Genomic DNA, 10,831 nt, shown 5'->3' with positions numbered 1-10,831 from the left:
TAGCATTGATAAAACTAACATTTGTGATTGCAAGACTCATACCATCAAGCCAGCTCAACACTTAGATTCCGTTCATGTTTTTCATTATACTGCAGTGCATTGTGGGAAGAGGATGGACTGACGTCCTGATTGCTTGTTATGGTAAGCATTTCTATTGTTCCCCGCAACCCAATTATAGAACAAAGGCATACCTATTGAAAGTGTTTGAGCTGGGGGGGAAAACACACGACCGAAAAGGAAACACAACAAAAACGTCTGCTGCATTTTCAATTGTGTTTGACCTGAGAGAACACATCTCCCTTCATATAACATGAGAGCACATATTGTGTATGTTTGCACTTTTGAAATACCTTTGGGAAAGTGCATTTTCTGGGTCACGGGCTAGGGAAATGCATAGCCTCCGATGAAGAAGTCATGCGTTTTAGTCACCAATAGACAGTAGCAGACATTTGCTTTGGAAGGCACGGGCTGCTTAAGGATGTAAGCTGGTGCTTTTATCTAGTTTGGTGGTTGTTTCTGGATACAGGCCTCCCTGAGACACACGTTGTGTAACGCTTCAGGCTCCCACTTCTGGTTTGCTGTGGTTGTTTTTACTGCATCAGAGAACCGATGCATTCCTCTGAATATTTCCTAACGTGCAATGGAGCCTCCAACAAACCCAGTACTATGCCTCGTATAACATAGACAAAGTAGAACATGTTTGTTCAGCAGAGACTTTTATCCTAAGGGACGTAGATGGGGGGGATTTGAACCTGCGACCTCTTGATCTGCAGTCAAATAATCCACTACTGAGCTACATCCTGCACTTACGCAGGCTTGGTATAATTTAATGTTTTGCAAAATATAATTTGGCTGAAACTCATGCTTTCTAGACATGTTTTCTATGTGGAAATGTGTTTAACTGTTGAGAGGAGGGGAGACGTAGGGTACCATAAAAATACTGTCTAGTATAGATACTCCGGTTTGAGACCCCTTTGTAATGGGTGTTTCATCTTCTGTTGGATTCCAAAGTCCTAATGCTACTTGAAAGAGATGATTCCACTGGTGTTTCTAGGTCAATGGCTTTCATCCAACGTAATGGGAACTGTAAATTATGAATGGAGAAGCACTCGAGGACGAGTGGACGAGGATGACGAGGATGACGAGGATTATTCTGGCTCGCCTTCATCCTCCGTTGGACGAGCGAAGGGATTTCACACCCGTGGATGAGGGCAGAATTAGCCACAAGTGGTAGATGAGCAGATTGTGGTTGTGGGCTCGTCCTACAAGAGACTGGATGCGTGGAGAAAGAGGGCGGTGACGGAAGGAAGGCAGAGGGCAATAATGATGATGATAAAAAATGACGTTGATGATGATGACGATGTGAAGATCTTGGAACCCTTTACGTGACACTGTGATTGCTTTATCAATCTTCGTAAGAGTGGCACCAATGACTTGCCGAGAAAAACTGTTGGTTCATACAAAGCCATGATAATGATGGTGGGGTGTGAATGGGATGTGGGGATTGTTGTTCTGGCTGGCTAATGGTGACCATCAGAGATGATGCTCCATAACTGTACAGGGGAAACTCTTAATTTGGTATAATCTTCCCTGTATGTATTTGCAGGATGTTGTTCAATCCAAGTTTCTCAGTTTCTAAGCTGTGGTTCCTTGATTGCTGAAAGGAATGGGAGGCTGTAGGAGTGAGCTGGGAGGAACAACAAACAACCCCTTCGATGGATCCTCCAGTTAGAGAATCAGTCTCCCTCTGTCTCGGGTCCATCACTGAACCAGCTCCATGTCTCAGATAGCTCAGCATGACCGGGCAGGGGAGGAACAAGGAGAAGGAGGAAGGAGGAGGGAGAGTAGAAAGGATGCTGAGAGGGGTCTACCTCCGGCATTAAAGTAAATTCAAATGCATAATTCATGTCCGTCTGTGTCAAAATATCATTTACGTGTGCTGTGTTGACTTTCGGCTCGTAAAATGAGAGGGACATGATAAAAAAACGAAGGAAAACGAAGGGGGGATAAACAAGTCAGGAGCTTTTCTCTTCATGGCCTGAAAAGGAGGGCTAGCCTATGACATGCCCCCTTCGACTTATTGGCTATCAATTATTTATTGTCAGAAATGCTATTCTTTATCTGTGTGTTAAGTAGGCTCCGTGTCAGTGAAATATCCCATCCATCTTCAAAGTCAGGTAGCTGTTAAAGGATTTGAAGGTGCCATTCACCATACCAGACGTATAAACGAAAGCATAATCTATTCTGAGAAAGAGAGTTCTCGGGCGTGTTCTGGTGTAGGTAAGATTGTTTTCTATCCTAATTATGCAGGGAAATACTGTTCTGTGGACATCTCAAAATCATCTCAAAAACCCTAACAATTATTTTAAATTGTAACGTAACGTTAGATACCATGTAGTTAATTTGCTTTTCAAAATACTTTATAAAGACTATCCTTTGATAATAAGCTTCACTGTCGGCGTGAAGCCTTCCAACTCTCCAGTTTGGGATTGGATGTCGTGATTGTCACATTAGCACAACAGCAGCCCCTAGTGGTTTGCTGAGGTAATGACTCTCCAACCTGGCCACATCCTTCTCTGTTTATATTCCTGAGGATCTGTGGTCTCTCCGTGTGTAGATAGTAATGGCTGATGAGGCCTTAAGGGCAACATCTTACACCGAGTCGGAGATATCCTCAGGGCAACATTTAGATGATGAAGCTTCTCTGGTCTCCTTGGACAGCACATTCATACACATTACATTAGCTGTAATTTAGGGTCAGAGGGAAGACATGCAGACATATTTTAGACTATTGCTGCGCAAATCTTCAAGGTAATTACATAAGTTCCCAAAAATATTTAAATGTCTGCATGTCTTTTCAGCCATTGGTTTATTCACACGTTGATTTTAAAACATGAACATGAATCGTACTACAGGGAGAACGCCATAATTTTTTTAATCCAGTATTTTTCAGTTTTAGAAGGAACCACCTTTCTTTTCATTTTTTTTTTGAATCTTTGTGCCATCAGAGGGCATGCTCTCGGATTTAGTAGTGTAATAGATAGGATCTTTCCCCAAAACTCCCTTCGTGTCTACACCCCATATCTGTATGCATAGAGAGAGGGGGAGGAGGAGGAGGAGGAGGAGGAGGAGGAGGAGGGGGAGAAGGCACATATGACCTGCTCCACTTTTATTTTGATTTATAGGGCTTGTGGAGAGCATCATCACAGAATCGCTTCATCTTCTCAGCTTTATTACACCACATTTGTTTTCATTGTACTCCCAAGGCCTGGACTGAATACATTAGAGATTTCCCAGGAGGCTTCTTGTCTCCCCATCAGCCGTCAAAGACAAAGGAATGATGTATTTTTTTTTTAGTTTTTTTTTTTTAAATTGTTCAAAAAGTATTAGATGCTACCATTATGGCCTTCCTAATATGTGATTACTGTACCATCATTAAGGAAGAATTGCTTGCCATGATGAATTGAGTTAATTTAACTATTCTGCTGGGAATAATGAAAAGCAAATGGAGAATGACTCAGTGACAAACAGTGGAAGTTCAACTGTCCAATAATAAGGAGATACACATTGAAATGCAAACACATCCCAAATACATTTGGCCGAACCATGACGACATCATCTTCCGTTAAATCTCACACTCGAGTCTCCCTCAACAACACCGTTCTTCACAACCCCAGAACTGGATTCCTTCTCTCTCTCTCTCTCTCTCTCTCTCTCTCTCTCTCTCTCTCTCTCTCTCTCTCTCTCTCTCTCTCTCTCTCTCTCTCTCTCTCTCTCTCTCTCTCTCTCTCCTCTCTCTCTCTCTCAAACCTGAACATCTCCTTCCAGGTGGCTCCCTCCCTCCTCGCTTCGCCAGCTTCTGGAGATTTATCTGACAAGGCCTTTACCCTTTCAAGTGCCTAACAGTCGTTTGGAAGAGCCTCGAGGCGATCTCGGCTCCAAAATCGGATTCCTTCTTTGCAAGATGACTAGGATCTGATCATCAGGCTGAAGATAAAGCCCCAATTGGGTTTAGCATAGAGGGGTCAGTGCAGGGGCAAGGTACAGTATCATCCATCACTGGCTAGGATGATTTGGAGTGGGATGGGGGTGGGGTCTGTTTTAAAAGTTCAAAGGTCAAATTGACAGACATGTTTTGGGGTTTGTCTGGACACAATGGGTCCATAAAGGAACCTATAAAACCAGAATGGTTTGAGCATTCGTCTTGATGCTATCAGAAGACTCAAGGATTCTGTCCCACAACATGGAAGGACTGTTGAAAATCCTGCACACACAGTACCTACATATGGTACATTCATAACAGGGTTTTTTATTTTTTGGGATGGAATTGCAGAACAGGGAAGATCAAGCAGCAAACCTCAGATGCGAATTTGCATTTAATCTCAGCTTGCAGATATTTTCTTTTATTGCTGTATCTTATCAACTATATTTCCACCACATTCTGATAGCGTAGTTATCGTACCACTCCTCTATTGTTTTCTGGCGTCTCTAAGGGCTGGCTGTTTAGATAGAGCTACCGTGAGGCTGAAAAGACCCTGATTGCTCTCATCGCAGATAACGATCTCATAAACTCCGCCAATCTTCACATTGTCGAACTCCTTTTAACTTTTACGTATTAATCTGCCTGAATTGTAATTGCCGTTGGCCCCTCACGTCGACCACCACACTGGGGAACGAACGTTTGTCCTTGTGCTATGCAAAAAATACTAAACATTCCACTCGTGTCCTGAACATCCAAAAGCTGAGTGTGAGAAAGCTATCATCTTACTTCAAGGACAGACATCCAGTTAGGCTTGCTCTGCTACAGTACATACATGCACTGGAGAAGGAGTCTCAGAGATACCCTGTGATTGAATTCCCAAGGACAGCGAAAAGAAGTGTGCGTGTAGGTGTGTGTGTGTGATAATATTGAAGGTAACAAAAGAAGAATGAAATGCTTTGCATACCATACTGTGATACCTAGTACTATGGTATACATACTGCACGGTTGAAGTGAATATAAATTATTGAAACTTTAGTGTGGTTGATAGACATCAGAAATAGAGGAGCCCATTCTGACAACATGCATGACGAGGATTCTTGGCATTGGATGTCTATGGTTTTTCTTGAACAGAAAGCCACCAGCTTTGTATTGGTCACTAATTGAGCTCAGCAACAATGCAGTCCTACATGTCCCTTTTAAATTACATGGTCTTTTCTTTCCTGGAGGTTGAATAATATCTCTCCCAGAACCCCCTGTATAATAATGCCCTGGATTCTCTATGGGGACCTGGGATATGTGTCAATCAAACTCAGCACAGACAGCATATATTTACATAGTCAACATCCAGACATATTGGGTTTCCTTTGAAATCTGCATGCTTATTTCACACAAAAAACGTAACAAACACAAAAGAAGTGTGTGATTCTCAACAACAAAAAAACTCGATATAAGAATTTTTCAATGAGTTGTCCTTATTTGGAGGGGCGCTTTTGTTTACGTAATTTGAGTTTAGTACTCCCAGGCGTAGTGGGAGAAGGTGAAGCCATGTTCCTGCTGGGGCTCCATGTTCAGGCAAAGAGCTCTCCCCGAAGGAAAGCCGTGGTACTACATGCCCAGATGCAACATCCAATATATTTATGCATTTCTATCAAAATGGAAATGCTACGTTTGATACAAGACAGGAGAGGAATAGACTCTGGCTAACATTATTGATTCTGCTTCTTTGTATGCTGTGTGCCTTGCGTTTGAGCGCAGTTCTGGACCTGTTTCACAGTGACACTGCATGAACACACTTAAAGATTAATATTTATATCCAATCAGGAGTGTCATACACTACATAATATGAAAAAGCACAGACAGACCTAAAGGAAAATGAAACAGGAAAATAAATAACTATCTGTATTTTATGTACAAATATGTTTTGATTATGGGCACAATCACTGTTATCTTATCATCTGTTATCTTAGTGTCAGTTGAAAACACAGTGTTTGTTCTAACATGGCATTTTAACAATAACTTCATGACAAGGTTAGGTGTATTCCCATTGTTCGAAATCCGTGCAGAAAGTGTGAACAAATGACAATATTGCTCTCTCTCTATCCCTATCTCAATCCCTCTCTCTCCCTTTTTCTCTCTGTCTCCCTCTCTCTCCCTTTTTCTCTCTGTCTCCCTCCCTCTCCTTCTCCCTCTTTCTCTCTCTCTCTCTCTCTCTCTCTCTCAGAAAGTGTGAACAAATGACAATATTGCTCTCTATCTATCCCTATCTCAATCCCTCTCTCTCCCTCTTTCTCTCTCTCCCTCCCTCTCCTTCTCTCTCTTTCTCTCTCTCTACAGCACTGAAAAAAGATATATTGTCTCTGTTTTCATAGCGCATGCATGTGATGCTAAGATGGAGGTTTCTCCATGGAGGGGGGCACCATGACAGAGTGCAGTAGATTGCCTCAGCAGGGTCTACTTTAAATCAAGATCAGAAGGGTGAATCAGAGAGACAGGCCAATCTCACCGCTAAGACTACCGGGCCCCACTCTCATCTGAAATCCAATATCATGCAAACCTGGTGTAATCCCTCACAGAGAAGTGACATCAGACCTCCATTTTATGTCGGGTAGGGGGTTCTCACAGGGGTATAAATGTTGTAGTTGTGTTGAATTTCTCTCCACACAGAAGATGTCACCACAGAGATGTTTACGCTGTTCAGAGGCTCCTCCCACATACAGTGGCAATTTGAATTTTATTTAGGGGAAACGTAAATTGCGGGATGGGATTTTGTGTTAGGGGTAAATTATTTGGTAAGCAATTTGAGATTCAAATGTGAAATGGAAGACACATTTGTCATTGTAGTTATAAAATCCGAACGTGTCTTTCTTTCTTTCTTTCTTCTGTTTGTGTCTACCATACATGGCTGATGAGTGTAAAGGTCAAGTGCGGACTAGAACACTGCAGTGGATGGAAGTCTGGCTGACCTAAAGTCTTATTATTCTGTAAGCAACTGGTACGTATCTGGTCTTATTGTGCTTGTGTGTTGAAAGTTATTTTCTGCTTTTTTGACTGTTTAAATGTGCATTGTAGACTAACATAGGACTTAATATAAAACAACTTATTGAACAGGACTTGGGTATAATTCTGATCATTTACAGTCAACATTAAGGAACACCGTAGAGCAAAGAGACAATCCCACAGATTTAGATACTCATACTGAAGTGTTATGCTGGCAGACCATGATTACAGTAACTGAATGTGACTTGAGGGGCGCGTGAAAGGGAAAGTAAAATGAGCGGCGCAGGGACCCAGCAAGCGCAGATGGGCCCTGTCGTAAGTGCGTGCACGCGCATCCTCGTTGTATTGGAATATTTGTCCAAACAAGTACAGTCTTGAGCCCGACGCGAGGACAGCATGGAGATGCATTCGTCAGCGATTTGTGGGGTTATTGTTGTGTTTTTAGCGTTTGTACATTTCAGTACTGTTTGTACCGCAGAATCCGAAATGAATTTTACAGGTGGGTTTTGCTAAGGCTGTAGCTAATTAGTACATGTTGTATACACGAAAGAAAGTTATTATCTTGATCATTATCAACTTTGAGGTAAGCCTAATTATTCATGTATTTTTTGTTTAATTATTGACAGATTTCTCTAGCGATCAAGATCTTGTGAAGCGTATCCAATGCTTAAATTAGGACAAAATAACTTAGTGTCTTAGACCAAGTGCTTCTAACAAACAATGTTTCTTTTGTTCTTTTTTTTGTCATTCTGTGATTCATATTTGTGATTGTCAACATGATTTCAGTTCGCCTGAGTTCACTAAAGAGATTCCTCTCTCTCTCTCTCTCTCTCTCTCTCTCTCTCTCTCTCTCTCTCTCTCTCTCTCTCTCTCTCTCTCTCTCTCTCTCTCTCTCACTCTCACTCTCACTCTCTGTCTCTGTCTCACACTGCCAGTGACTCTCCCCAAGGCTGGTCACTGTCCACGGCGTCTGAACGTGGTCCCATCTAAGAGGGCATGTGACTGTGACGACGATTGTCCAGGAGGCCACAAATGTTGCGTCTTCGACTGCGGTGCTGTTTGTGTCCCTCCTGTCTTCAGTAAGAAAGACAAACAATAAGCATGAATTTAATGGCTGCATAAAGCATGAAGTTATTTGGGGCTTTAGTGCGGAGGCAACATGCCTAAGATAATAGACCATAAAAAACTGCAATTGAATAAAAAAATGTTTAACAATTATTGCTCTCAAAATCCTAGTGTAATTTAACATTTTCTGAAAGTCTAGATGAAGCATTTAAATCTTAATGACCTGAGCTCACAGTATGATGTACCTGACACTGATGGTGGTACTGGTGCGCCTAAGAGATGGCCGGGCCGACGAGAGCTCCGCAAAAACCTAGCTTTTTGTTTGTCATTTTAGTGTTCGTTACTTGTCTTGTCAATGTTATATTGTCGTTTATTCAGTACGACCGGCAGACACTTCTGGACATTAAGTTGTCACTTGGCAAGGATTATTTTAAGGATTTGACTTGAACTGACACGTTGTGTGTTTCCAAAGGGAAGCCAGGAGTGTGTCCTCGCCGGAGATGGGGAGCAGGAATGTGTGCGGAGTTCTGCTCCGATGACAGTGACTGTCCCAACAACGAGAAATGCTGTCATAACGGCTGTGGGCATGAATGCATCGCCCCCTACACAGGTAAACATAAGGGGCTGAGGGGTTTGATGTGGGTGACACTGGGTAATTGCGCTTACCATGTAGGGTGAGGCCTTACAGCAGCTCCCCAGGTTTGAATCCGGCTCGCAACATTTCTGTAAGGCCCTCAAAGAATCCTTAAATAATCTTTTGTAAGAGAGGGTTTTGCCGGAACTTAGGATCTTCTCCCTGTTGCCATAGTGAAGCCAGGCCGCTGTGCCCAGCCCAAGGGGACACCCATGTGTGCAGAGTACTGTTACCACGACGGCCAGTGTCCAGAAGAGCAGAAGTGTTGCCGGACAACTTGTGGCCACTCCTGCAGCGAGCCATGCTGATTGGTTAGGAGGTCAAACATTCTGAGTTTGAGGTTTTTAAAGTACTGTATGTCGTTGGTTCATCTGAAAGCAAAGGAGTGCCTGATTTTATGAAGCAGGCTTACATGTTTTTGTAGGCTATGAGGTAGTGAATGTTTTTTATTGTTTGTACTGTTATCACCAAAATAAAACTTTCAACGTAAAACTTTCATTCCTCTTCTTGTTCCTGAGTGCGCTGCCAGAGACCCTGTCTGGTGTGCTTCCAGAGATGCATCTTAAATGGTCCGGCTTTGCTGCAAAAACAGATGATGAAACAATCCAAGAATGAGAACTGCTCAAGTACACGTTCTCCTGGAGATCTGGCCCAGACTTTGTCTGCCTCTAGTTGAGGCAGGGCTGAAATGTCCCACTGCTCTCACTCCTAACCTCACCCCCACTCCCTGCCCCACCCCAGCCTCACCTGCACTCCCTGATTCACCCCAGCCTCACCTCCACTCCTAACCTCACCTCCACACCTAGCCTCACCTCCACTCTCAGCCTCACCCCCATCCTCACTCCCACCCCCCCCCTCCTACTCCCAGCTCCATGCAAAGCTGTTATGTTTAGTCCAGCAGTTGTTCCCACATCCTTTCATAAACGGACAGTTAAGCTAACTGCTAGTCCGGACGTGGCCAGCGTTCATGTGGAATGTAGAGGGATCTTTTTTTCTTCTTCTTCTTGCTCCACAGTGCAGTGCCAAACACGTGCGAGAGAAAAAGGGGGGGATTGCTGACTCGCCAAAGAATGAAACCTCAGTTTCTTTCCAAACTTGGCAGGAATCAAGTTTGTTTACTGAGAAAAGTAGGTACTCACGCCTGGGATGTCCTTGGCTTAACACACACACACACTACAGCTGCCCTTATGTTAGTTTCCTCCAGGTTCACAATGACTCTTATTGAGAGACTTGTTGCTCTTAATGGTTAGTTTTAACGGATTTAAACTTTTGTACTTGCTGTGGAATATTTTACTGTTGATTGTTCTTCTACAGGTACACTCTTGCACTTTTTGGGTTTCATGTTGTTAAATTGTACTTGCACTTTTTTGAGTTTCATAATTGTAACTTGTTTAACTACATACTCTTATGGTTCTTCCCTTTGGCACTTATTTGGTTTTTCACAATGTATGCTTCATGTTTTGGCTGCTTGCAATGGTTGGGGCTACCTCGTTGTTATGATCAGGGACCTATGCTCTTTTGTAAAGCTCTCTCTTGGAAGTCGCTTTGGATGAAAGCGTCTGCTAAATGCATAAATGTAAATGAGTCAAGAGGGATTGAACTGATCCTACTCTGAGGAAACTTTGATCAAGTTCTCATACTGGACCGATAGAAATAACAAACAAGGTCATTCCCACCCACACAAAACACATAAAATGCACACATCTTGATATTGGCATGTGTAAACCAAACAACACGTGTTCTTTTTATATATTTATTGAAAAGACAATAATAAATATCCCATGTATCCCTCACATATTCACACATTCACCTTCCTCTTGGTACAATCCACTCATTATATAGACCAGAGTTTTACTACTGCAATAGTGTCTTGCACAGAAAACACAAGTGAAGACATCAAAGTTACCATTTGATGTAGTTGGTAGTTAGTAAGAATGTATGAAATGTCATAATCTTGAAGATAAGTGTTAATATAAATGCAATGCAATTTTCAATTTTCCCCAAAATCAGGGGCACTGTTTTCAACAAAAATGCATCAACTGGTTCTTTGAGTAACAAGTAGTTGAACCCCTTCCAACATTTTAAAAACAACCATGTTTCAACTATTTATGAAACATTGTGTCAGTCAGTGCATCAAACATTTCAACATGCAT

At 42.4% G+C, this 10,831-nt stretch overlaps 1 protein-coding gene across 1 annotated transcript; it reads left to right on the top strand.

Moving 5' to 3' along the window:
- The first annotated feature begins 7,329 nt into the window (after positions 1 to 7,329).
- On the top strand, positions 7,330 to 9,170 carry wfdc2 (WAP four-disulfide core domain 2). The gene is made up of 4 exons (XM_047040192.1): positions 7,330 to 7,478; positions 7,915 to 8,058; positions 8,517 to 8,654; positions 8,853 to 9,170. Exons 1-4 carry the CDS (start codon positions 7,376 to 7,378, stop codon positions 8,984 to 8,986), a joined length of 519 nt encoding a protein of 172 aa, XP_046896148.1. The 5' UTR covers positions 7,330 to 7,375; the 3' UTR covers positions 8,987 to 9,170.
- Positions 9,171 to 10,831: the final 1,661 nt, after the last annotated feature.

This window comes from Hypomesus transpacificus, chromosome 18 (genome assembly GCF_021917145.1).
Source record: "Hypomesus transpacificus isolate Combined female chromosome 18, fHypTra1, whole genome shotgun sequence".
Taxonomy (NCBI): Eukaryota; Metazoa; Chordata; class Actinopteri; order Osmeriformes; family Osmeridae; genus Hypomesus; species Hypomesus transpacificus.
The sequence above is the reverse complement of the archived record's forward strand: the minus strand, read 5'-3'. Positions and strand labels throughout refer to the sequence as shown.